Source organism: Aulonocara sp. 'chitande type north' Nkhata Bay, linkage group LG12 (assembly GCF_057382095.1).
Source record: "Aulonocara sp. 'chitande type north' Nkhata Bay isolate Kocher_YH1m ecotype deep benthic linkage group LG12, A_spYH_male_GT1.1, whole genome shotgun sequence".
Classification (NCBI taxonomy): Eukaryota; Metazoa; Chordata; class Actinopteri; order Cichliformes; family Cichlidae; genus Aulonocara; species Aulonocara sp. 'chitande type north' Nkhata Bay.
Window position 1 is genome coordinate 27,812,070 of NC_141355.1, and position 27,327 is coordinate 27,839,396.

Sequence of the window (27,327 nt, forward strand, 5' to 3'; positions counted from 1 at the left end):
AAATTTTAAAAAAAAAAACGCCACACACATTAAAAAAATTGTTTATTAAATGACAACCAAGTACAAAAGACGTGGACCTAGTTCTCCTAAAATCTATCCTGATGTTTACTTCAAACACAGTCACACTTCACTATGATAAACGACCACATTAATGTGTTATTTTTGCCATTAAAGTAATAGTTCTGGGTCGGTAATGCCATAATTGCCAGCAAAAATACTTCCTTAGTGAAATACAAATATACTCTGAATCAGCACAAAGGTTTAAACAGCACTTTTGATTATCTGAGATTAAAACCAGCAGACTTTACGAGCGTACTACAGACACTAGAGCATATAAACATTTACATGTGCAGAGATCCATTCAGCTGCAGGAGTAGCTCAGAAGAAGTAGGCCTGCTCATATGCTGTGATGTTTGCGACATAGACAGGTGAGTAGCTGTAAATCAGTGAGGATTCCTCTTCTGCAGGACTGTCAAAGTGATGTAAACTTCTCCTTGCTAAACAAAGCAGAGCAGACATACATGTGGTTAGGTTACGTTAGAATAAAATAGCTTAATGGCGGTCATGTGAAAATCCTGTGAAAAACTAAGTATATGTTTACTTCTTTAATAGCAATTAATCAAACTCACTTGATAAAATAATCGACAGCAAGTAACAATTTTATAGACCCCTTCTATACAAGCAGAAATTTTGACAGTTTGCAAGTTTGGAGCGTTTAGGTGTGTGCCATAGTTTTTCCAGAAGAGGACATCCCAGCAAATTCACTTCAAGTGCACTACTCAGAAATTTAAAGAAACAAAACAAACAAGAGCCAAAACAAGACATCTCATACTCGGGCTTTAACCATGTTAAATGCTACAATGCATGAGAGTATACTGATGGATACAAATATAGCTTGTTTGGAAGGGCTGCCAAGACAAAGCGACATTTTTCCTAAAAAGAACATGGCAGCACAGTTTAGGTTTGCAAAAATGCATCTGAACAAACTGCAAAATTTCTGGAACAAAGTTCTTTGGAAAGCCAAGACCAAAGTAGAGATGTTTGGAGAAAACCAAGAAAATGCAAATGAGCACTAACCCCTCACACCAGCTGCCAAGCACAATGGTGGGGGGGTAATTATTTGTGCTCTTTTTCCAGCCACAGGACCTGCATGCCTTGCAGTCACCAAGTTAACCATGAACTTCAAATACTAGTGATGCTCCATCACTGCATCTCACTGGGTGTTAGCTCACTCTGCGGTAAGTAGTATCACTTCCCGTTCCTGTTACAGCGCACAGTGGGGCCTGTGTAGCCTTTCTACTTAGCCAATTTAATCGAAAGCGTCTAAATTCATAGTGTACTCTTCACGTGCTTTATCCAAAATTGTTGGGACAACGATCCCAAGCACAGCAGCAAACCTGCAACAGAATGGCTAAAAAAAAGAAATCAAAAGGAAAGAATCAAGGTGTTGCAACGGCCCAAATTCCAGACCTCAACCATAGTGAAATCCTGTCACGGGAACCTAAAGGAGCCGTGCATAAACAATTGTCTGCAATCTTTAATGAACTGAAGCACTGCTGTAAAGAACAGAGGGCCCAAATTCCTCCACAGTGACGTGACAGACCGATAAAGTCACACAAAAGGATTACTTAAGCTATTGCCACTAAAAGTGGTTCTGCAAGCTACTAGTTTACACAGCACTGCATGCAGTCCTGTGAAGTTGTTTTTTTTTTTGTTTTTTCACGTCTGCAAGTGAAACTGATCAAAACAGGGCGATAAATATACCCACAGTTCTGAAAGCAGTTCATGAGAAGATAGCACGCTGTTTTATATAAGGTTTGCATCAGTGATGCTGATTAGTTAAGTTGGTTTCACCAGGAAATAGCGGTCACCACAAAGGTCAGAGACATTCATACTAGTGGCCTACTGGAAGTGATTTTGTAGGACTCCAGCAGCGCTCATCCTGTTCCTCGTTTCAAAAAGGAGCAGATACCAGTCCTGGTGATGTGTTAGGACCTTCTATAGCTCTGTCCAACTCCTTTTGGTCATTGTACACGCTGCTGTGTTATCCTGGAGGTGTTGGACTACCTGTGAAACCTATGTAGGGTCCATGTATCACCTTATGCTACCAGTAGTGACATTGACCCTAGCTGAATGCATCTGTTGAGTTCATGTAACACCAATGCAACTGAAAACTGATTAACAACTCCCTCTGCTTCTTATTTGACTAGATTAATATCCCAGTTTAATTGGGTTGATACTATACTCTGATTAAAAAGTGTTCCTTTAATTTTGTTGAGCAGTGTATGTCAGGGTCCTGGGACTGGGCGACCCAGGACCCCTGGGCAGTCATGGACCTGTGCTATTGTTGTGTATTTTGGTGTTGCTTCCCCTTCTCTGTGCTTGTGTATATGTGTGTGTGTGGGTGGCTGAGCACTTGTTTATAGGCGGCGTCAGGCCTGGAGGGTGTGGCCCTGCAAGGGGACTGGCCACACCCGAAGCCACACACCTGCTGCTGATCAGGCCTCGTCGGGGGAGCTACTTAAGAGAGTCTTGGAGCTCCCACCGACGCGGGATCATTGCTTGGGACTCCACGTTAGTTACCCAGTTTAGGTTTTGGTCGTGTAGTGTATGCCTGCCATTGTTCAGTGTCCTGACTGCTGCCGCTATTGTTTCCCGCAGGAGGAGCGTGGAAGGCTTAAGGAGCAGCGAGCACCGGGAGTGCAGACACGGGAGCAGAGAGCACTTGGAGGGCACGACACGGGAGTCTGGGGAAAAACACGGGGATTTATTGTTGTTTGATATCACCCTCTGTAAATAAACGCACTGCTTGAACTTTGAGCTCCGCGCCTGGGTCCTCCTTCCCCACATCCCCACAGTCTGCCAGCCAGACCGTGACAGTGTATGTTTTTTTGATAATGCATGCTTGTCATGTTACCTTCATTGACAAAAAATTCAGCTAGCAGCGACGATAACTGCACAGCGTGACGGGAGTGAGGGAAGTTCAGCTTTCTGTACCACTGAAAACGATTCACCTCCGGGTGCCACTGAACTCCGTAGAAAGGATATCTTTTACCTGTCAGAACAAAACAATATATCTCTTGGTACAGTGCTGTTGCATGGAAATCCTTCAGCTTCCCAAATAAAAAAATAAACCTTGTAACCTTCGAAAGTTGACACAAAGTGAGCTCCGTTCTTAGCGATGTTTGTTGACAAGATGGTGAAGAAACTCTGTAGCATCTCATTTTCCTGGAAGTCCTGTGAGAACATTCGTCATATTAGCAGTTATCATTTAAGTGTCTCTATTTGTTATTATTTTAACTCTCCTTCTTGTATGCAATACTCAGAACTGTTTGGATTTATTAGAAGAATTCGCTTTTGGGCTTCATTTCTACTAATGCTTTGTTTAATGTCCGCTCAAATGACGACAACTCTTTTCATGGCAGACAAATTCATTCTGAATGCAGATTAAAAGATATATCTGTAAAGTATATCTGTTAAACCCCTGCTGAAACGAACGCTCCTAACTGTGATCATTGGCTGGGATTTTATTTCTCCAAACAATAACTATTCAAAACCTAACAGAGGAAGTAAAACTTTCTGTTTGGCGACACTGGTCAGAAGAAGGCTCATGCTGTACCTTTATTGTAATTCCATAGTTGTGAAAATTGCCAGTCAGAGGTTCCTGGGTCAAAGCATTGATGAGCTCATCTGGGAAAGTATTGAACATCCGGCTGGACTGCACTTCTGCACGCAACACAAAAGGGTATTTGATTAAGTCCACTTATAAAATTGAACACATTTAACACAAAAGAAGAAAAAACATCTGAATAGATATGTCTGAAGGTTCTCAGTCATCCAGGTCATCGTAGTCAAAGGAGCTTACAAAGAAAAGCGTCTGGACTTCTTTAAGTTACTTGAAGACGTTTCACCTCTCATCCGAGAAGCTTCTTCAGTTCTGAGGTCAAATGGTGGAGAGTCCCAGATATAAACCTAGTGGGAGTAACCCCCCACAGAGGGACAAAAGGACCCCCTGATGATCCTCTAATCGCCTGAGCCAAGGTGTGAAACTGGGTGTGGGTCCCAATCAGCCAGAGTTTCGCCTTACATATCACCGCCTTTACCCAGGGGATGCCATACCCTGCATTTACGGACTTCCTAAAATCCACAAGGAAGCTGTCCCACTCAGACCCATAGTCAGTAGCATAAACTCAGCCACTTATAACATTGCTAAACACCTTGCTACCATCCTTGCGCCTCTCGTGGGGAACACCCCACACCACATCAAGAACTCCACCGACTTCACCGACAAGGTCCAGAAACTTACCCTGGATCCAGATGAAACCATGGTGTCCTTTGATGTAGTCTCTCTCTTCACTTGCATACCCACCACGGAGGCCGTGGAGACTGTCAGAAAACGACTACAAGAAGACAGCTCCTTGGAGGACAGGACCAACTTCACACCCGATCAGATTTGCACACTGTTAGACCTCTGCCTCACCACTACATATTTCAAATACAACGAAGGCTTTTACAGACAAAAACATGGCTGTGCCATGGGCTCCCCCGTGTCACCTATTGTAGCCAACCTTTACATGGAGGAAGTGGAAAGGAAGGCTCTTGGCTCTTTCAAAGGAAGAGTACCCAGCCACTGGTACAGATATGTAGACGACACCTGGGTCAAAATCAAGACACAAGAAGTGGAATCCTTCACTGCGCACATTAACGCTGTGGATAAAAACATCAAGTTCACCAGGGAAGACACAAAGGACGACTGTTTGCCTTTCCTGGACTGCGCTGTGCACATTGAAGAGAACGGCAAACTCAACATCGAAGTTTACCGGAAGCCCACACACACGGACCAGTACCTCCTCTTTGACTCCCATCACCCTCTGGAACACAAACGTGGAGTAATTAGGACCCTACACCACCGGGCAGAACATGTTCCCTCTAAGCCTGAAGGAAAAAAGAAGGAACACACACACATGTAAAGGAAGCACTCAAAACGTGCGGCTATCCTAAATGGGCGTTCTTAAAGTCAGCAAAGAGGCACAGAAAAGAAGATCAGACACCAGCGAGGGAGGATAAGAAAGACAGACGCAACAACATTGTCATCCCCTATGTAGCCGGTGTATCAGAAAAACTCAGGAGGGTTTTCTCCAAGCACGACATCCCAGTGTATTTCAGACCCAGCAACACGCTCAGACAAAAACTGGTTCACCCGAAAGACAAAACGCCAAAACACAGACTTAACAATGTGGTGTATGCTGTACAGTGCAGCGAGGAATGCCCAGACCTCTACATTGGAGAGACCAAACAGCCACTTCACAAGCGCATGGCACAACACAGAAGAGCCACCTCCACAGGACAAGACTCAGCAGTCCATCTGCATCTTAAGGATAAAGGACACTCTTTCGAGGATGCCAATGTTCACATTTTGGACAGAGAGGATAGATGGTTTGAAAGAGGAGTGAAAGAAGCCATCTATGTCCACTGTGAGCGACCATCTTTGAACAGAGGCGGGGGTTTACGACACCAACTCTCTGCCATCTATAATCCAGTTTTGAGATCCCTTCCCTGACGCCTTAACGCCCACTCACATCCTGGGCCATCTGACCTCAGGAATTCGCATGATAAGGTGGGGCCAGGTTTCACAATGAACGCACCCGAAACTCTGGCTGATTGGGACCCACACCCAGTTTCACACCTTGGCTCAGGCGATTAGAGGATCATCAGGGGTCCTGTGGTCCCTCTGTGGGGGGTTACTCCCACTAGGTTTATATCTGGGACTCTCCACCATTTGACCTCAGAACTGAAGAAGCTTCTCGGATGAGAGGTGAAACGTCTTCAAGTAACTTAAAGAAGTCCAGATGCTTTTCTTTGCAAGCTCCTTTGACATCTGAATAGATATATCAGTTTAGGATAAGACAATCTAGGCAATTTAACTGTTCAGAGATCTTCAGAAGTCATCATAGCTGATATGTCTAACCTCACACTCTGAAGAAAGGCAAAAATAGACTTTTGGGGGGAATAAATTTGAATATTTTTTGACGCATCTCAGTTTGATTATTTTATTTGTTCTCTAACTGACAAAGCTTTTGAGAACAATTTAATAATTTAACAATTTAATGCTTCAAGAGATCCATCATCATCATCCCTGTGCCCAAGAACAACAAGCCCTCATGCCTAAATAACTACTGGCCAGTTGCACTGATTCATCCTCCATCCCAAACACCACAGATCCGCTCCAGTTCACCTAATGACTCAACAGATCCACGGAGGACGCCATCGCCCATGTTCTGCACACCATCCTTAGCCACGTGGACAAAAAACAGGGTAACTATGTGAGACTGCTGTTTGCTGATTACAGTTCAGCATTTAACACAATAGTGCCCAGCAGACTGTTCACAAAGCTGAGGGATCTATCTAGGACACAACAGCCGTCTGTGTGCATGGGTGTTGGACTTCCTCACTGGCAGAACTCAGGTGGTGAGGGTGGGTAGGTGCGTCTCCGACAGCATCACCATCAACACAGGAGCGCTACAGGGCTGTGTCCTCTCTCCACTGCTCTACTCCCTCTGCACTTCAGACTGTGTGGCCACCCATGGCTCCAATACAATTATGAAGTTTGCTGACGACACAGTGGTGTTGGGTGCCATCTCCAATAACAATGAGGCGGCCTACATGGATGAAGTGAAGAATCTGGCATCATGGTGCCGGAACAACCAAGTGGAGCTGAACGTCTGCAAGACCAAGGAGCTGGTGGTGGACTTCAGAAGGAGTAAGCACAGAGACTACAAGCCCATTACCATCAACGGCGCTCCAGTGGAGACGGTATAGTCCTTCAAGTACCTCAGTGTCCACATCTCCTCAGATCTGACATGATCTCCCCACATTCAGGTCCAGTCCTAAAAGGCTAGGCAGCGCCTGCACCACCTACGACAACTGAGGAAGTTCAGGGTCTCTCAGGGATCCTCAGGACTTTCTATGCAGGCGCTGTGGAGAGCATCTTCACACAGAACATCACATACTGGTATGGGAACAGCTGTGTCAAGGACAAAAAAGCTCTTCAGAGAGCGTACAGCAGAACGCTGCTGCAGGACTGCTCTCCCCTCCCTTCAGGACATCTATACCAGGAGATGCTGCTCTAGAGCAGCTCAGATACTGAAGGACCCGTTGAAGGTTCCACACCATCCGGGCAAGAACAGAGGCTCAAGAGGGGGTTCTTAGGGTAAGAGTAAAGTTAGGGTCAAAGAATTACAACAGCAACCTCATCCAAAGAGCACATCACATATATGCAGAAAGAGCATTTAAAGTTGGGGCCAAAAATCCCCCAGATTTGTAACTTGCCTCTACTGACACCAATTGTTTTGTTCAGGCACTCTTCTGCAAAAAGTTTCTAACCACTGAGAAAAAAATAAGTTCCAGCTAGCTTGCTTGCATGCATGCATACATACAAAAACACATTCCTCCAGTTAATTCAAAGAGTAAAAAAAATAACACAGATTCACATAAAGACAGCAACCAAGCACGAACCTGTGGTTAAGTTGAGGGGCAATGCTAAGTTCTCAGCTGGGGTTTTTGTCAGGAGATTTTCACCAGCCACCAGCACAGTGAGTAGCTGCATTCCCATGCATGTGCCCCAAATAGGGAAGTAGTCCCCGGCATCATTAGCCTGAAAGTCACAGGAAGTTGGAAATGTAATTTTTCTGCACCAACAGCAGGAAACCAAAACGAAAATTTACGCTAACATACAAAATGTTGCTAAATTTTTTTTCCCTTTTGCAATCAACAGTAGCTTAAATGTCCTGCACATGTAGGGCAAGTGTACGTCATATTAACAAACTAGTCTTGATCTTAAACAATGTTCTCGGTGCAAAGATTAACCTCAAACTATTAATAATTGATTGAAGTTAACGTTAATTTTGTAGAGCAGAATTTCAAAATGCCAAGTGTAAGTGTTCAAATGTTGTTAAAGAAGCTCTTATTTTTCTTTGCTATTAAGCATTGGAAACCTTCAGGACAGGTACAAGATCTTCCCCTAAGAGGAGTTCATTTCTGCACAAACGAGACAGGCTTTGAAGCAGAAAACAATAAACAGAGAATGATGTTCTATACTAACCGCCAGAGCGAGCCTGTAAAAAATCTTCGCCACCCGGGCAAAGTCTGAAGTCTCCAAATCTGCATTTCCCCCAATGAAAATCAACCTGAACCGACATCACATGGCAAATAATGTAATCTATTTAGACACAAATTTCAGTTGCCAACACATTTAAATCAATATACAGCAGCTCACCCGTTTATCTTCATGAAAATGTTCTCATATTCAGATGTAGTCAGAGTTAATCTGTGCAGGGAAACAAAAAACAATGAGCGTTGTACTATTTTCCATTGTTCAGACTACACAATGGTGAGCTCACACAGGGGGGTCAACTTCTTCTTCTTCCACAAAATGTCAGCAACAACGTAAACATTAGGCGAGTTAACATTCACCTAATGTTGAACGCTGATGCAAAGTCACCAAGCTCCAATGACTCAAAATGAGTCTCCTTAAAAAAAAACTAAAAAAAACCCCTCTCTCTGTTTTTAATATGCAGATTTAAAGACACTTGTTTTGAGTGAGGTTTAATAGGCATAATGAGCTCTAAATACACCCAGTTCTTTCCTTTTCATTGGAGCCAACAGAACAGACTTCTTTAAAAGCTCATCTTTACTCTTAAATGACTCAACCCACCTTATAGGCATCACTCTGCTGCCCCCAGACTCGATGTATTTCACGTAAGAGGAAGGTATGTAAGTCCTCCCAAATGGTTTCATAATTTCATCTGTAACAACCTGAGTTAAAACACCTGTGGAACAAAAATCACAGCAGCTCTGATTGAACAGTCAACAGGGACACAGCTACAGAAGTGATTCGCTCTGCTTTCTAAAGATGTGCATCTCTGTGAGTGAAATACCAAATATAAAGTCCTGATGGTGTATTTTACTCACCTATCACAGATCTGTCATTCACAGCCTCGTTGTTGCGTTTAGTCGGCATAGCTCTGCTGCAGCAGAAGCAGCAGGCAAAAAACAAGCACAGATAGGTCGAAACACCTGTGTTAAACATGTTTTTGGTCACCAGCTTAGTTCAGCAGAGCAGTCTTCTTTTACAAAGCTGTCAGAGCTGTGGATAATGAAAGCAGCCGACTTGTATAAGTCGTGTTAGAACAGGATATAGTCAGTTCAGGGAAGTGAGGAATGCCCAGATTTACATGTGACAACTCCTGTACCGCACATGCCGGTCAAGCAACATGACTGCTGAGGTAAACAAAGGTTTTGCTGACAGCGCGGAGTTTTTGGCAACATTTTTGATCATTGAGTTTATTGGAAATTACGTAGCCTCATTGGTTTGTGCTGAGGTTTATAGTAGAGGACATGTGACCACTATAGCAGCCAGCTGCAGGTTCATGCATGGATAAAAACTGCTGTCAGACAAGTTTCTGTTCCAAAGTTAAAGTTTAAAAAGTTTAAAGGTGTTGCAGGCGTATTTTTCCAATAGTGTTGTTTAAATACAAGTTCCTCATAAGAGACCAAAATAACAATCCCCATGCATGACTGTCGCAACTTTTCTAATGCTTTATGTTAAAGTGGCAAAAACAACTGATTTTGTAACCGATACAGTTGATTCACAGATTGTGTAACACATGTTTTTTGTAACTTCAACCACTGATGAACACACATTCCTACCTTAAATTATGCAGACAGATGGCTTATGGTTTAGGAAGAGGGTAAAAAAAAAAAAAAAAAAAAAAAAGCAATTGGTGCTCCAAGGGTTTTGTAAAATTATGATATTATTTTATGCCATGTTATACCCCTAATTAAAGATTGTGAATTATTATGTAGTTTTAGTTTGCATTATTCTCCTGAATTAGAAGAAGCTGATAACTATTGCATTAGTTAAACTGATTTGCATTACATTAAATTGCTGACTTGTTGTGAATGAATGATATTGTTTTATGATGCATTATATTGCTGAGTTATAAGAAATACTGTTCGCAGAAGGTTATTGTCTAATTTGTCTGAGTAGAAGAGAACAGAGTGTGCTGGAGTTTTCTGCCCCATTTCAGCAGGAGCAGATAAACAGGGAGCCAAGGTCGTAGCTCAGGCGCTGTGTGAGAGAGAGCATGTGAATGTTTAGGCTTTTTATGATAAGGTGGAGGCACCAGAGGCTATAAATGTTTGAGCAATGCTCCACCATTTTGAGATTTTGAGGCTGTCTGCATCAGTGTCCATCTCCCACGTGTGTGATCATTAAATCATCGTTTGACTCAACCCGGCCGGACCAGTGTTGTTATTGTGGTTTTTTCTCTTGTCTCCATCCCCAATATTTTGAACCTTAACAGTTTCTAATACAGCCCGCCCAAATTCTTGCGGGCATAAGGAAACACTGACATGAAGGCTGCTTGTGTAAATGGAAAAATTCAACATTCGGTTTAGGCAAACACACGTTATGCAACAACAAGATGTTATTGTAACCACCGAAGCTTAACATGCATTTAAATGCCATACATAATGTTTATGTAAAATGTCACTTAATGCTTTACTTTCATATGTTAAAGGACTAACCTGAATCACTAGGAAGGATTTGAGTCACCAAAACAACTGTGCACCATTTGAGCACTCCAGCCTTTCCACTCATGGAGGATTGTTTGCATCCCGAGCTTTCTTCCAAATGGGCAAAAGTACAACAACTCCAAAAAAGGCATAGTTTGGTATAAACTGGACTCCGTGAGCAGAGTCAAGCAGATGTTTGCATGTCTTCATTAGAAAACGGAAAAGCAGGTTCTTGTAAGTGACTAGTTGCTTAACTGAGTTAACAGCCATGCTACTGGGAGCTCTGTCAGACAGGAGAGTGACTATTAGTGGAGTACCAGGTAAGTAGGAATGAGTATTGCTGTATTTGTAATTGATTGTAAAAGTCTAACATAAAAAGATGGCATGGGGGAGTTCAAAAGGAGTACTTGGTCAAAAGGACGCAGGCGGAGACCTTGTAAGTCATTCCACTTGCAGGTAGTAAATAAGAAAAACTGCCTGGAGGTGCTCACAGTCCACAGGAGTGTTTGACTTGGAGTTCAAAGGTTTCCTGGCAGCTAGAGGAGGAGCAGAAAATACAGGTTACACAAGGTAAGTGCAGGAAATTACTCAAAACCAAGGAGGCCTGACGGTCACCATGTCAGGACAATCTGAGAACTGTGGCACCCAACAGCCAAGCTCTTGATTACGCCATAGAAAACAGCTGGGGGAACGACAACATGAGCCAGAAGGCTCCACCCAGGGGCGGATCAGAGGGAAGGTGCTAGCCAAGCTATTCCACCTGAGGCTAAGAACAGAGGTTAACAAATAATAAAAAATAAATAAATAGAAGTAAACCATGACAAAATCAGGATGCTATAAAATGTAAATAAAAACTGAAACCCCCCCCGCCCCCCAAAAGGTAAACTGAACATCAAGAGATTTTTGTTTCTAAAAAATAAAAGCTTATCAAGTTATCTTACTGTTACTAAATGTAAGGTATATATGTAAGGCAATACTTTCCTCAAAGAAATTGTGAAACATGATATTGTGTTGCTTGGTAGTCATGTCAACGAGTCACCCCTGATGGAAGCAAGCTTGTCAGATTTTGCTCTAGTATCTGTTGTCAGATCTGAAGACTCTTCATATCATTCAAAAGGTCTGAAGGGACGTTGTTGCCTGGAAAATATTTCTCCCTGTTAATGTATCCCATCAACAGATAGTCCAGGTATTCCTCATCAGTGTCATTCCAAATGTCACCATAGACATTTTTTTCAAGATTTGTCACACCAATGACAACTCTCTTTAGTGACATTGGCATAACCAGATCAAAACATGTTTTGGTGTCACTTATTCTTGTCACAGAAAACCTTGCAATCCCAGGGGTCATTTTGATGACATTTGTAGCAGTTGCCCTGCCATATAAGCCACAAGGTACTGGACTCCAAAAGATGGTACCGCTTTTGAATTTGTGTGTTACAGGAAGAGCAGCTTCAGTCCCCATGACCGCCTCATAAGACCTCATATCATTGTCCTCTTCAGAAACTGGCTCATCCATATTTCTGTTTTGTGTCCTCTGCCTTTAGCAGAGCAAAATCTAAATTTAAATACAATTTTTAAAAGGCCGTTTTATGTTTTTAAAACCTAAAAACAAGTCTGTGCTGACCCCTACACAAGAGGAAGATTAATCTGTCTCCAGTATATTCAGTTCAGTCGTCAGATAACAACGAATTATGATAAATGATACACAGACATCAGATAACGTTTAGTGTTTCTGTTAAGCTGTTTTAATGGATGTACACTTAACAATTTATTCTACAGAACATATTAGAAAAAAACAAACTTTAAAAATTTCCTCACAGGATGCAGGGATCGAGTAAGAAAATGGAGTTAAAACCAAACTTAAGTTTACACATACCGATACGATTATTGGATTAGTAAACTGCAAGTCCTCAAACATCACATTTATATGTCCCAGAGTGTTTGTCTTTTCAAAATACTGTACATTTATGGTAAAGACATTTGCTTCAGTCTCCAGGCAGATAACTTCAGATGCTACAGCTCTTTTATTCCAGGATATTCACACAGCTAAATTTGGTCCTTTCAGTCACACATTAGTCTAATTGAGAGTGGTCCTAACATCCATGGGAGCAGTGATCTTCATCTTCAAATGGCAAATAAATAATACGCTGGTCAATTCAGTTTTTCTCTGAAAAGAAAATAGACAAAATGGTACAAACTTAAACTCAAATAATAAATATTTATTATTCAAATTATGAATTGGCACAGTTAGGTCCTCGTGTTTTTGCTGGCTTATACAGAAAGCACTTCATATGATTCTTAATCTTAGAAATGATTTAAAACTAAAATTATTTAACTACAAAAGTCTGGAAAACTTGTTTTTCAGAATAAGGAACAATCATGCATACCTGACACAGATTTTTGTGATCAGATGATTTTCTTATTGTATACATAAAACGTAGTAATCTAGTTTTAAAGTAGATAATATATTTCAAACAAAATAGCAAAACAATATCAAGCAGACAGACTTACCTCTGAGTCTTTGTATTTCCTGACAAAGATCTTTACACACAGCTGCCAGCAGCTCTTCTTTTGGCTTCAAACCATCCAGAAATACTGGGGGGAAAATGCCACATTAAAAAACCCCACATCAGTGTCATTTATTTTATCATTCAGTGATAGTGCAGTTTGTTTGTTTTGTTTTGTTTAATAATCATTTGTTCTAATCATCACACATGCATTTTTACCAAATTCTGATGTGTCGCTCTCGATCTCTTCTCGGTTTTTCAGGTACATTGGCCACACGTATCCGTCGAAGTAGCCAGGAGGATCAGGAGGTGTGTACACTCTTAAACTGTTGAAGACAGCAAAGAAGGTAGACACAGTTACTTTCTTTTTTTTGCATTAAGCGATACAACAGAATAAAAGTGCACAAAAAATGTCAAAAACTTCATATAAATACTCGATAATTAAATAAATACCTTCGTCTCCTCTTGCAGGCATCATAAGGTATTTCCATGAAATATTTTTTGTCAAACAGTTCATCCAGAGGCCTGGAAGGGTAAAACATAATAAACCAGTAGAAATCTCCATCAGATAAACACAATTCACAAATTCTTCAGTATAAATTATTATTTCTATTTATATCTGTCAGTTTTTTCTAGAAACAATAACACATTAATCAGTGCTGTATCTTTGCCTAACATTTAACGTAAGGCTCAATAATTGCCCCAAGTGATTTAAAAAAAAGAATTTCATAAAAACTGACATGAACAGCAAATTCCAGTATTATAAACAAAGTATTTAGTTACTTTCCAAAATATAAAGTCCTGTAAATCTTAAGCTTTCATTTGCTAAATTTATAACTGAAACACACATGATGTCCTTTTATTTAATCCTCATTTGTGTACCTGTAGTTGAAAATGAGGAAGCCTTCCACTATGAGCACGAACACCTGGTTATCGACTGATGGTTCTATAAGCTGGGTCTCCAGGCCTTGCTGTCTGAGGAACGACTCGGGATCTCTTCGCCAGGAGTCAACGTCCCTCATCATCATCTGCATGTGCAGAGCCTCGAGGACTTGAATAGACCAGTGAGCATGACTTTCTTTCACATTTTAAATGAAAAAAATTTAATAACTGAATGAATATTACATCCATTGTTTGGATACTTCTCCTTTATTTTCTGCCATTGTGGCTTTTTTATATCTTTCAGACTGTTGATTGACAAAAAGTGATTTTTAAGGTGTCACCTTGAGTTCTGTGAAACATTTTTACCATTTAATTTTAATTTGATTGCAATGAATGGAGAAGAAAATCAGTGATACCCCACATTACAATACATTACAATACCCTGTATTTCTTTTTAAAAATGCTTAGAAATGTTATTGTAGTCAACCAACCACGTTTCTATATTTTACATACATTTTTATGCAATTTTAAAACATGTAAAGGATTTCTTAATGTCCTTACACTATTTTTCACAGTTATTGACCCTAATAGTGGTGCATATTAACATTTTCAGACTTTAAAAACTTCTCCAGTTTGCTAAAACTTGGGAACTCGTGTATTAAAAAAAAATACCACAGGTCATATTTTTAGATGGACAGATGAACTACAAATTCTGTAGTGATCATAAGTCTGGATATCAAAGATGAATGTAGCCATCAAGTCTGAAATGTGAAGCTGAAGGACAAATGCCATAAAACCTGCAACCTTTCTACTGACCAGTAGGGGGCGGTTTTTCTTGCTGCACAAAGAAGTCTAATTGTATAGAGGTCTATGAGAAAAAACAACCTATTTCTAGCTTTTATCACCACAGGTTTTTCCAATAATCTGTCCTAGATAAGTCTTATCTAATATGTTGTAATACGGTGTAAAGCAAATTGTCCTTACTGTCATATTGCTTGAACCCATTGCTGTCCATCGGCACCTCAGAGTCATCCTGAAGAAAGAAGCATATGTGATGCTTGCACCAAGGCTGGAAAAGTAGCAGTATGCCTTGAACACAGCCTCACAGTCTACCTTAAAATATGAATCCTGTGCAATGATGCAGCTGTTGGGTATTTGCTCTTGCAGACTTGAGGCAAGTGTAGTTTTTCCTCCATTGGTCATCCTAAAGGAAAAAGAACATACATTAACTAATGAACATGTACTTTTAACAGTAAATCTACAAAAATAGCCTTGATATTTTTTTTAATGTTTGCCTCTTTCATTTAACTAAACTCTCTGAAATTACAGTCAATACAGAAATGTTTATCTGTAAAATGTCCTGCTCAGCCAGTGTTTCCTTCCATTATCGAAATTACTGCAACTGACAAAGAGGTTTCTTGCCATCCATATGTTCATGAATAAATAACTGAATACGTTTTTTAATTATTCTGATGCTCCTTTTTGTCTCTCCCTTTGTTTTGTCTCTTAATTTCTTTTCCACTTCCTGTTTTATTTGCCTTTCCTATCTTTTTTTCCACCTGCACCTTGTCATCACATATGACAGTTTTCCTGCCCTCTTTCTAGTTTCACCTTTGTCTAATCAGCCTTGTGTGTATATACACTCACTGGTCACTTTATTAGGTACACCTCCTTAACTGCTCGTGAATATCTAATCGGCCGATCATATGGTAAATGGTAAATGGCCTGTATTTGTATAGCGCTTTACTTAGTCCCTAAGGACCCCAAAGCGCTTTACACTACATTCAGTCATTCACCCATTCACACACACATTCACACACTGGTGATGGCAAGCTACAATGTAGCCACAGCTGGCCTGGGGCGCACTGACAGAGGCACATGGCAGCAACTCATTGCATTCTTGGGTGATATGAATATTCATGTGTGTTGTCCTACTAAACCATTGGCAAAGGACTTTTTAAACCTACTTGATGCTTTTAATGTTTTGCAGTCTGTCACTGGTCCCACTCATAAATATGGACACACTCTGGATCTGGTTTTGTCTTATGGTTTACCTGTTTATAATCTTCAAATTTATGATGTCGTCTTTTCTGATCATATGCCTGTATTGTTTGAAACTTCTCTTCCCTGTAATATCACTACCTGTGGCCCTCCTACTGCTTCTCGCATGTTTAAACCATCAAGTGCCGTCCAGTTCTCTACCGCCTTTAATAAGGCCTTAAATGTTGACTCAGAGCTCTCAGTCTGTGCCGACACTGAGGTGCTGACTGCAAAATTCTTATCTACTTGTCAAATCATTCTGGATACTGTTGCTCCTCTGAAGGTCAGGCGGCCTAAATTGAAGTCTGAGCCGTGGCTGAACGACATCACTCGGGCTGCTCGAAGAGAGTGCAGAAAAGCAGAACGCAAATGGGAAAAAGACAAGCTACAAGTGTCTTATGATATCTTAAGAGATAGCTGGCATAGATATCAGAAAATTGTCAAGAACCAGAAATCCGCCTATTTTGCAGGTGTTATTAATGACAACTGCCATAAGCCCCGTGTCTTATTTAGTATTTTAAGCTCTGTTCTTAACCCTCCCCAATCCTACTGTATAGAAGCTTCTGCTGAAACTTGTGAAGCTTTTTTAAAATTCTTTGTGGAGAAGATTTTATCTATTAGAGCACATATTTTACTCCCTTCTTATGACCCTTCTGTTATTTTTACGCCTTTAGCAATTTTTAGCCATTTTGAACCTGTGTCTCTATTTAAACTGGGTAAAATTGTCACCCAAATCAAGTCTGGCTCTCCCAGTGATGTTCTTCCCCCTCGCTTTTTTAAAGAAGTTTGGGGCACTATTGGACCTTATATTCAAAGGCTTATAAACAGCAGCCTGACTTTAGGCCATGTACCTGCAATTTTTAAACAGGCAGTGGTCCAGCCTCTGCTGAAACGCCCTGGCTTGGATGCCTCTTTGTTGAGTAATTTCAGACCTATTTCAAAGCTGCCTTTTGTTTCTAAAATTTTAGAAAAAGAAGTGTGCTCACAGCTGCAGACTTTTTTAGAGAGTCAAAACATTTTTGAGGTATTTCAATCTGGTTTTAAAGCACTTCACAGCACAGAGACTGCACTTTTGAGAGTTTTTAATGATATTTTATTAACTGCTGACTCTGGGAAGTCTGTCTTACTTGTGCTTTTGGATCTCACAGCAGCTTTTGATACAGTAGATCACAATATTTTGATTTATCGTCTAGCACATCATGTTGGAATTAGAGGCACTGCCTTGGAGTGGTTTAAATCATACCTCTCTGATAGAAGTTTTTCAGTCTCACTTGGTAAATTTCATTCATCTTCCGCCCCCCTCCCATGTGGTGTACCTCAAGGATCCATCCTTGGGCCCCTTCTTTTTAGTATTTATTTACTTCCCCTTGGCCATATTATTAAAAAACATAAAGTCTCATTTCATTTTTATGCAGATGATTGTCAAATTTATCTACCGATGAAACACAATGACCTTAACCCCCTCAGGCCTATTTTAGAATGTCTTAAGGATATCAGAGCATGGTTGGCTCTGAATTTTTTAAATTTTAACAAAAAGAAGACTGAAGTCATTATATTTGGGCCGAATGGACCTGGTGTCCCTCCATCTGACTTGGGTCCTCTTACATCGTGTGTCAAATCAATTGTCACCAACCTTGGAGTAAAATTTGACACAGCTCTTAAAATGGACAAACAAGTAAATACAGTGGTGAGAAAAAGCTTTTTTCAGTTGAGGCAGCTCTCTAAAGTAAAACCTTTTATTTCTTTTTGTGACTTGGAGAAAGTTTTGCACGCATTTGTGACCACTCGCCTTGATTACTGTAATGGACTTTATATTGGTATTGATCAGGCTTCACTATCACGCTTGCAAATGGTCCAGAATGCTGCTGCTCGCCTGTTGACAGGGACACGCAAACGTGAGCACATTACCCCTGTTCTTGCCTCCTTACACTGGTTGCCTGTCCATTTTAGAATTCATTTTAAAATTTTATTGCTTGCTTTTAAAGTTTTAAATGGCCTGGCTCCGTCTTACCTGTCAGACCTTTTACACCAATACACTCCACAAAGGTCTCTCAGATCATCTGACCAGTCACTCCTTGTTGTCCCCATGTCGAGACTTAAACACCGAGGAGACCGAGCTTTCGCTGTTGTGGCCCCCAAACTATGGAACAAACTGCCCCTCCATATTAGGCTGGCCCCAACACTTGAAATGTTTAAATCACTTTTAAAAACACACTTTTTTTCAAAGGCCTTCTAGGAGTGTTATCAGAGCCAGTTTGTAGTCAGTTTTTAGTCAGCTGTTGGTCATTCTTAATCTTTTTACTTTGTTAATTTTATTCATTGTATATCTTATTGTTTATTCTACTCATGTTGATTTATTTTTATCTTCTTTTTCAATTATATATTTGTTTTGTTTATTGATTTCATTGTATGCTTAAAGTATGGGTTTAACTGCTATCTCTGTTTTATTATTGGAAAGCACTTTGGTCAACTTTGTTGTTTTTAAATGTGCTATATAAATAAAGTTGGATTGGATTGGATTGGATTTATGCATGTAGACATGATGAAGATGACCTGAAATTAAACCTTGATTGGGGGAAAAAGATGATTTAAGTTTTTTTTAATGTGGCATGGTTGTTGAGCCAGGTTGTTCAAAAACTGCTAATCTACTGGGATTTCTGGGTTTTAGAGCTGCAGAAGACCACAACAGGTGTCACCAACATCGGCTACATCAGCTACAATTCACACAATCTCACCAAAATTGGACAACAGAAGTTTGCAAAAATGTTGCTGGGTCTGATGAGTCTCAATTTCTGTTGCAATATTCAGACGGTACGGTCAGAATTTGGTGAAAACAACATGAACTGTTCAGGCTGGTAGTGGCCACCAGAGTCCCTGGATCTGAATCTAATAGAGTACCTATGTGTCACGGTGAAATGGGAGAGTCACATCATAAATGCTGACAAAACTACAGTAACTGTGCTTCATAGCCTTATTTTAAAGTGTTGTTTATTTGATTCGATATAGGTCAACTCTTGCTTTATTTTATGATTTAAGGTGTAAATGTCCTCATGACATTTTTCATATTTTGGGCCTCTTTTAATTAAATTACCTTTAACCACACAGAAAGAAACAGAAAAGGGCAGAAAGCTTGTAATGTCCTGATGCACGCTCCATGTGACGAAATCCCAGAAATCTGATTCTGTTCCTCTGGACATAACGTAGCGTTTTAGCAAAAGTTAAAATGCTACATCCAGATGAACAGAATCAACTTTCTGGCGGTAACGCTGTAATGTATTTACTGCCAGGTCATGCCAGTGAACAGCATCCCACTCTTTCATTGATAGTTGCTTCACAGGCTTGCCTCAAAGTTCATTTCAAGACCTGCCCACTCCTTTGGCAGCAGGTTTTTGTCCATAGTCATAGTCAAATCATAACAACAGTCGCCTCAAGTCGATTTATATTGTAAGGTAAAGACTCTGCAATAATCAGTGTTGGGTAAGTTACTTTAAATTAGTAAATTACTAGTTACTTCTATAAAAAGTAACTCAGTTATCTCAAGTTACTCGTTACTTTCAAAGTAACTAGTTACTAAGGTAAGTAACTTTGGCTTTACTCAGAATTCTCTTGTTAATGTGTTGCTTCCCTAACTTGGATACCCGGCAAGGATGCCAGTCTTCTAGCTTGCTTACATGTTAGCACTATCCTGCCACAAGTGCAGTGTGCCACCTATCAACAGAAAGGAAAAAATAATGTGCATATTTCCAGGAGAGAAATCCCAGGCCTGGACTATCGTCGACTTCCACCATGATTCTAGCCCTACGTCACAGCATCACATGCGCTTTTTACATCCAACAGGAAAACTGCAATCGTGTTGCTTTCGATTGTACTCAGAACTCGGAAATTCTGCCTTCCGAATAGGAAGCTGTAGGTAACACCAGACTGCATACAGGGCTGGACTGAGACAAAAAATTGGCCCTGGGCATTTTGACTAGCCCACCATTATAGGAAAAATCATAAACCCTTTAAATGAAAAAAAAAAAAAAAAAACGCTGTTGTGACAGTGATGTACACTGTTCTGATGGTATATATGCATCAATCTATCAATCGTTTGTTGTAAGACTCTGATAATTATTAAATAAACGCTAGATATTTTAAATGAGAATAAGAAAGAAAAGTATTTCTTTGTGCCCCCCTCTCCCTGTTAATGCCCTACCTGGCCCCCTGGCAAAAACTTTGCTAGATCCGCCCCTGCACAGTTACCAGCTGTCGGCTACAAAGGATCCTGGTGCTATTTGTCTCTCAGAAACAGTTCATAACTTCCCTTCAACTCATTCATGTCACCTAAAAGGTAAACCTGTTTCTCCATCACCTGTTCAGCTATGATGATTCAGTAAGGACATCTCCTGGTTTCATCTTCACGTTTCCCTCTCACCACATATCCAAACCGATATCATGACCAGCAGCTTTACAGCTATGGCTCCAGCAAACATCAGCTGATACTAGAAAGTAATATTAAATAAATTCTAACAACAGGTGATCAAGCTTAAACGTGCTGCTGTTGTTTAGTGCGACCGCGTTCGCTGGTTTCTGCTTTCGGGCGCAAAGTGAGCGATTAACAAACAAGAGAGAAAAGACGATCAGCTGATCATTGATCAGTTTCATGATTGAAGTAGCAACAGGAGAGGGCGGGGGAGAGAATGAGAGAAGAAGAAGCAGCTGCGCAGCAAAGACACAGAATAACTCCAGCTTTGTGTCTTTTTCATTCTAGCTGAAGTACGGGACAAACTGTGTTCCTGTTCAGCTCAATACAAAACGCGTAATATTTTCTCTGAATACCGGACGATTCCGTTTTTTACTGGACGGTTGGCAACTCTACTAACTAACCTTATGAATAAAATAAAGTTCAGTATCAGTAACTGTTAGGTATTTTAGTACCATGGTAGCATTTACTGGATATTGTTTTATAGTGACATTATGCAGGAAAACTCTGTCATTCAATAAGGCCCCTTTGTTTTAGTTATTTTTCTCTTTGACCCAAGAATTGATGTGTGAGAATCACAGGCTGGTACAAGGTTGAAATACCACAGAGATCACTCCCTCAGCTACATTAGTTTCTTAATCTTTTAGACGCCTGTTGAGGCCAAATGGTTTGTTTCAGATTTCACTAATGAAAGAACTCTTTGTTTTGTGCCTTGAAAATACGTCGCTGAGATAATCACAATTGTAGCTGAACTAATAAACTACACAAAGGATGCTTCTTCACCCAAGGGCAGGAAGACGCTCCCTTATCTTGGTCTGTACTGGTTTAAACTGATAATCTGCTGTCTCATGAATTTTACCCTCTATATAAACTGTTGTACTTGTGAATAAAGTTGAGTCAATTTGGGAAGACAATCTAAAGCAGTCTCTGTTTTCTTGTTCTCCCAAGCTGCTCCCGAGCTCGTACTAACACGCTGAATGGCATGCTTGAATATTGCTTGAGAATATATTTGACTGTGTTACAGACTAAGGGACATTCTCTGCTGATAGGTGAAGGTACATTCTCTGCTGATAGACGTCCACGCCTCGAAGGAAGTCGATCCACGGATTAGGCCTTGGAAACCGTTTCCTTCAATTTTGGTGTCAGAAGTGGGATCCTGACGAAGGTAGGCACTCGTCTTTTATTTTATAAGACTGTGTTATGCCTTTCTCAGTGATCCACATAGAAACGGGATACGCTGACGAGGCCTTCTTCAGTGGCCCACATAGTAACAAGTGGGATACGCTGAGGAGCCTTCGTTAGTGGCCCACATAGAAACACAGGAAGTTGCCTGTTGTTTTGTAAATAAAAGCAGAAAGGACACAGGAAGTTGCCTGGGGTCATAAAACGAGAAGTTGCTCGTTAAAAAGTGAGAAGTTGCTCACTAAAAAGATAAAATTGCTAGCAAAAAAATCAAGTAACCTCAGGTGTGCCACAGCAAAAATAAAAACTAACTTAAATCCTTCAAAGCGTCTAAACCCCTCTGGAAATCACTGACCATGGGTCAGAATAATTCAAAGACCTTAGACGGGTCCGATAAAAAATCAAAATTAACTGTAAAACCGAAAAAAATAAAATATAAAAATAGCGGCTCAGTACGACTCCCACTTCCGGTTACGTTTAACCCACGCTCGTGAATCAATGAAGACTTCCATGATTACGTATCCAGAACATGCGGAAGTGCTTACGTGACTGATTTCGTCTCGAACTTAAGAACTATAAGTTTAATGCATCCTAATGTATTTCCGGAGCCCTATCCCGAACGATTATCGCCAGAAAACAGGTCAGTAGAAATGTTAAATACTATTTGTGATAAGGAAAGTAGGCTGATTAAAAAAGTCCTGTAAAAAATATATGATAGAATGTCGTGATGTGACCAATCGCATGCTACCGCTATGGAAAAAGGGACCCGAGCCAGACGTAAATGCTTTAAATCAAGCCAGTGTAGGCTCTAGTAAATCCACTGCAGAAAAAAACTAGCCTTATATGCCCATCCGTTCAACCTACGGCTCCGCCGCCTTATGATGAAAAAACAGAATTAATAGCTGCTGCGGCGGCTGCACGTCATCAGCGCGTATATCCTGATATAACAGCAGAATCCCAAAAGAGTGAGGAAGGCACTGAAATGACACCTAAATCAGAAGAAGATGACTGGTTTAACCTAGATCAAAGACAGGAACGAGAATACACTGAACGAGAAAGAGAGTTACAGGAACATAAAAAGCAAACAAAACAGTTAATGGCAGAGTGTGAGGAAATCATGAAAGATCCTTTAACTGAACGTACGGAAGCTGAACTGCAGGAAGCCGTTTCCGTCATAGATAATCATGTTCAGCGCCACACTAGAGTAGCGAATGGTTTGACTGTGCCAAAAGCAATAACTAACACCAGAAATTTAATAAGGAACTACTTAAAGCAGAAAAAAGAGGAAAAAACTCAAGAGGGCCCCCACAAAAACACCCGTTATAAAGAAAAGCAGGGATCACAATTTAATGACGTCAGCACCTCCCTTCCGTTCATGATAATAGGGGACATGTGTTGCATTCAACCCCCTAAAATTTCAGAGTTAGCAGCAACCATTAAAGAACTTCCCGATCCTCTAAAAAATCCTACAGCCTTTGTTTCTGCATTACAGAGAAGTACCAGATACCACCACTTGGGTGGGCCTGATTATAGATATATATTATGTCAACGAATCCCAGGTGTGACTGAATCTCAGCTTATTGAAGAAGTAGAGGAACTAGACCCTAAAAATGACCAAGCAGCCAACACCACCTCGTTTTTGTGGATAAACGATGACAAAATCACAGCCTTTTTTCAAAATCTAAAGAAATTTCTGCTCACAATGTCTAGAGATAAAATTGATTTAAATGCAGTAACCATGTGTAAGCAAAAGCCAGATGAATCCATTCTAGTTTTTATGAAACGTTTCACACACTGCTGGACTAATGAGGCATGCATGCCTGAAGGAGGAAATGATCAGATTTTCATAACAACATTCTTAAACAATATTCATCCAGAATGTTCACAACTATTGAAGCTGACTGCCACTGATAATCTCTATGACATGAAAATAAAGAACTTTATCACACTTGTCAAAACAAAAGCTGGTGCAGATCTTTTCCCCAACAGCACGAAGGCTAAAAGTGTTAAGATGATGTTGAATTTTGATGTTGAAGGCTCAGAGGAAAGTGAAAAAATGATGTATGCAGTAGGGCTGCCACGATTAGTCGACTAGTCACGATTACGTCGACTATCAAAATCGTCGACGACTGATTTAATAGTCGACGCGTCATTTGAAGCTTTGTAAGATCCCAAAAGCAGGAATAAGTAGCAGGATTTAAGAGTGTAATAACGGACTGAAACAGAAGATGGCAGCACTGCATGTACAAGGATGCCAGCTGCCGTTAAACCCCGAAGAAGAAGAAACTGTGTCCCAGAATTCATAGCGCGGCCCAGCGCAGTTGTCAACAATGGCGGCAGCTAGTTAGTTTTAATGTTACTCTTATTATTCTTTCTGGGTCACAAAATAAACGTTTAACATATTTTCAGGCGAGAATGTAGCTGTGTAAACCTCAAATATCTGCTCAGTTTATCAAGACACCACATATTTTCAAAAGCGCTCCGACGTTTTCGGAGGCGTCTGTTACCCACTAGCTCGATAGCTAGCCGGGGGCCATGAGAGCACCGGACTCCCGGCAGATCGTTTTCAAACCCACCGCCCTACTCAGGTTAAACATATACAAGTCACTTAGATAACTTAAAAATGTTATTGTTTGGCTTTTTTCAGTATTTTATTTGTTCCTGAGTAAATCGGCTGAGTTTATTAAACTCCACCGAAACAATCTGCACATTTAATTAGAATTCAATTAACTATCATCTTGTCTTTATTTTTAGTTAGCACAGACCTTAAACACTTAAAGCTGTAAGCTAATGATAGTTATATAAGAGCAGATGCTGCTGGTGCAATAAGCTGTACTTTTACGTTCAATGGATGATGATCTGATTAGTCGACTAATCGCAAAAATAATCGGTGACTAGTCGACTATCAAAATAATCGTTTGTGGCAGCCCTAGTATGCAGGGGCCCCGCCCCCTCAACAAGCGCAGCAGGGAGATTTCAGAAGGAGAGATAGGAGTGGAGACGTATGTTTTTACTGTGGAAAAATAGGACACTGGAGGGAATGCAAATCAGCAGCACATAGGTCTCAACCACAAAACACAGGACCAGCTCCTGCCACTAGGCGTCAGCAGAGCTCTTACAGACAAGGTAACTGGCAACGCAGACAGGAATCACATCAAAGAAACGGCCCCTTTGCACTTAGGGAGCAACCTTATAATCCACATTTTAATCCCCATCCATATGATAACGAAAGACTGGACCAACCATAGGGAGGCCCAGGTGATGATGAGGGACAGTGTGAAGCACTACACACGATGCTGCATTTGCAATTGTCCCGTAACACAGAAAGCTTGCCCATGTTAGATATAGAGATAGGTGAAAAGACTTATTCCTTTTTAGTTGACAGTGGAGCCACTAAAAGTTCACTGTCTGGAAAATTCTATAGTGGGCCTGTTTCCTCTGTGTGCATCAACACCATGGGAATAAACGGAACTCTAGTGCAATGCCCCAAAACTCATTCTCTAAAAACACGCTGGGGCCCAAAACCAGACGAAATTACATATCATCCATTCATAATTATTCCAAACTCGCCTGTGAATTTATTAGGCAGAGATTTAATGGCAAAAATGAACTTGTGTATTTCATTTAACACAAAGGGTGAAATGTTTGCAGATACTGATAACAGCTATGTTTTCTAATGCTCTTGCAGACGTAACCGCGAAAGCAGCTGCTGCCTCACAGCAACCACCCAGAAAGGAAGTATTATCTTTGCCTTTACAGCTGCCACTTGTCACGCTCCCAGACTATTTAGAAACAAATGTTGACCTAAAATTCATACAAGAGCAAGCCTCTGCCTTAGATTACACTTACTGGGAAAGTAATGATTGTACCTTAGATAACAGAGACGGCTTATACAAAAACCTTGAGGGTTTGATTGCCCTCCCATCTTCACTACTGCCAATCCTTGTCCGCCATTTTCACGGTGTGAGTCATGTCGGACAAAGAGGGGTAATAGGAGCAATAAAATCAAGATTTGTAATCGAGAAAACATCACACGCAGTAAAACGCATATTAGCAACCTGTCTAACATGTGCACGAACTAATGTAGGTAGCTCAAAAGCAAAACATCAGCATTTACCACAACCAGATTTCCCATTTCATACATTACAAATTGATTTTACACACATGCCAGCACAAGGAAGCATCAAGTACTTACTGGTAATAGTGGACCAATTTAGTAAATGGGTAGAAGCTTACCCAACATCAAAAGAAACTGCAGAAGTAGTCTGTCAAAAGTTGTGCAATGAAATAATACCCAGATTTGGAATACCTCACCAAATTAACAGTGATAGAGGACCTTCATTCACATCAGAAGTAATTCAAAAGTGTGCTAAAACTCTAGCAATAGACTGGAAATATCATGTGCCATACCATCCTCAGAGTTCAGGAGTTGTAGAAAGAATGAATAGGACCATAAAAAATCGCCTGACTAAAGCAATGATAGAAACAGGAATGACCTGGATCAAACTACTTCCTCAAATCCTCTGCGAGATTAGAATGACTCCATCCGCAGCAACCAAATTATCTCCATTTGAAATAATCATGGGAAGACCGTTTCCAACACCATGGTCAGCCTCCAGAGGGGCACCGCTATTGGAAGGGGACATAGACACTGCATTGTCTGACTATGTTCATAACCTGGTAGAAACACTGAATAATAACTATCAGAAAGTTTGTCTCTCTCAGCCTCTCCCTTCCACAGATCCAACCCATCCGTGGAAACCAGGAGATGCGGTGTTGGTAAAGTCGCTAAAACCAAGGGCACTCGGGGAGGCCGCGTGTTCCAGCCCCCAGACTGTACTTGCAGTGACGAGAACCAGCATCCTAACAGACGGACAACCTCAGTGGATTCATGCCAGCAGGGTTAAGACCAGCCCCACCAAACCACCTAAGGCGTCGGATCAAGTAGATGACGACTCAGGCGAGCCAACGCCCGGATCCAATCCACCTACACACACACAATCACTGATTAACACACAACGCCTGAAAGAACAACAACAAGGTACTCGAACATCCAGCAGGAACAGAAAGCCTAGAGTACCACACAATGTCTAACCTGATAAAGATAGACTCGTTTCATCCTGATAATGGAGAAAATGAAATGCCCATTGTCATCACACGACGCTTATACGGTGTCTCTCGAACCTGGGACCAGGCCAGAAGACGACTAAAGAACTGTCTTTTTTATATATTTAGGTTATTAATCATATCTACTGCATTAACCTTAGGATTTTTATTTACTATTTCGTATTGTAAAGTGCAACCCTGTTCACATTTCTGCAAGCCACATTTTCAATGATAACCCATATAGCTACTAGTACAGCTACTTCAATGTATTTGCAATTAGCACAAATTGATCCTGAGGATGTGCCAGATGTTACCAATGATGTTCCTGATGTGTATATTGAACATTAGGTTGTGAACTATTACATTTTATGATTTGCTTTTTATATTATGTTATTACATTTGTGATTTTTCCTTTCTATTTGAGTTATTATTTTTAAAAATAATAAAAGAGGGGAACTGTTAGGTATTTTAGTACCATGGTAGCATTTACTGGATATTGTTTTATAGTGACATTATGCAGGAAAACTCTGTCATTCAATAAGGCCCCTTTGTTTTAGTTATTTTTCTCTTTGA

The 27,327-nt window shown here is 40.6% G+C and overlaps 2 protein-coding genes and 2 long non-coding RNA genes across 11 annotated transcripts in view; 2 read left to right on the forward strand and 2 right to left on the reverse strand.

Moving 5' to 3' along the window:
* On the reverse strand, positions 1 to 11,194 carry gghl (gamma-glutamyl hydrolase like). 6 transcript variants are annotated; one of them, XM_086314769.1, is made up of 11 exons: positions 10,983 to 11,194; positions 10,588 to 10,858; positions 8,971 to 9,168; positions 8,714 to 8,828; positions 8,276 to 8,326; positions 8,102 to 8,186; positions 7,516 to 7,654; positions 3,620 to 3,726; positions 3,144 to 3,237; positions 2,918 to 3,055; positions 517 to 2,747 (listed from the first exon to the last, which is right to left on the reverse strand). In XM_086314769.1, exons 3-11 carry the CDS (start codon positions 9,086 to 9,088, stop codon positions 2,518 to 2,520), a joined length of 1,077 nt encoding a protein of 358 aa, XP_086170895.1. In that variant the 5' UTR covers positions 9,089 to 9,168; positions 10,588 to 10,858; positions 10,983 to 11,194; the 3' UTR covers positions 517 to 2,517. The 6 variants fall into 6 exon arrangements, with proteins under 6 accessions (XP_086170897.1, XP_086170899.1, XP_086170898.1 ...); XM_086314771.1 differs by lacking the exons at positions 10,588 to 10,858; positions 10,983 to 11,194 and adding an exon at positions 1 to 497 and having other exon boundaries at positions 2,584 to 2,747; positions 8,971 to 10,575; XM_086314773.1 differs by lacking the exons at positions 10,588 to 10,858; positions 10,983 to 11,194 and adding an exon at positions 4 to 497 and having other exon boundaries at positions 2,619 to 2,747; positions 8,971 to 10,575.
* On the forward strand, positions 10,639 to 20,173 carry LOC147317624 (uncharacterized). The gene is made up of 3 exons (XR_015131867.1): positions 10,639 to 10,895; positions 13,345 to 13,429; positions 13,971 to 20,173. It is a non-coding gene; the product is annotated as an uncharacterized LOC147317624 (long non-coding RNA).
* nmrk1 (nicotinamide riboside kinase 1) overlaps positions 12,279 to 27,327 on the reverse strand; it is an 18,328-nt gene continuing 3,279 nt past the window's right edge. For 2 of the 3 annotated variants that reach the window (XM_086314777.1, XM_086314774.1), the window contains exons 2-8: positions 15,078 to 15,168; positions 14,949 to 14,997; positions 13,965 to 14,160; positions 13,536 to 13,607; positions 13,302 to 13,408; positions 13,087 to 13,170; positions 12,279 to 12,742 (exon numbers count right to left, since the gene is read on the reverse strand). In XM_086314777.1, the coding sequence (XP_086170903.1) occupies positions 12,732 to 12,742; positions 13,087 to 13,170; positions 13,302 to 13,408; positions 13,536 to 13,607; positions 13,965 to 14,160; positions 14,949 to 14,997; positions 15,078 to 15,167 (609 nt within the window). In that variant the 5' untranslated portion in view covers position 15,168 and the 3' untranslated portion in view covers positions 12,279 to 12,731. The remainder of the gene's footprint in view (positions 12,743 to 13,086; positions 13,171 to 13,301; positions 13,409 to 13,535; positions 13,608 to 13,964; positions 14,161 to 14,948; positions 14,998 to 15,077; positions 15,169 to 27,327) is intronic. The other variant, XM_086314776.1, reaches the window with a different exon arrangement.
* On the forward strand, positions 20,806 to 27,046 carry LOC147317626 (uncharacterized). Its single transcript, XR_015131868.1, has 2 exons — positions 20,806 to 21,631; positions 26,374 to 27,046. It is a non-coding gene; the product is annotated as an uncharacterized LOC147317626 (long non-coding RNA).

Excerpts from the sequence above, each read along its gene's own strand:
- gghl (XM_086314773.1), bottom strand. The coding sequence starts at position 9,088 with ATGTTTAACACAGGTGTTTCGACCTATCTGTGCTTGTTTTTTGCCTGC. Across the intron at positions 8,327-8,713 it reads AGCAGAGTGATGCCTATAAG|ATTAACTCTGACTACATCTG; the intron begins GTGGGTTGAGTC and ends TTCCCTGCACAG. Across the intron at positions 8,187-8,275 it reads ATTTTCATGAAGATAAACGG|GTTGATTTTCATTGGGGGAA; the intron begins GTGAGCTGCTGT and ends ATGTCGGTTCAG.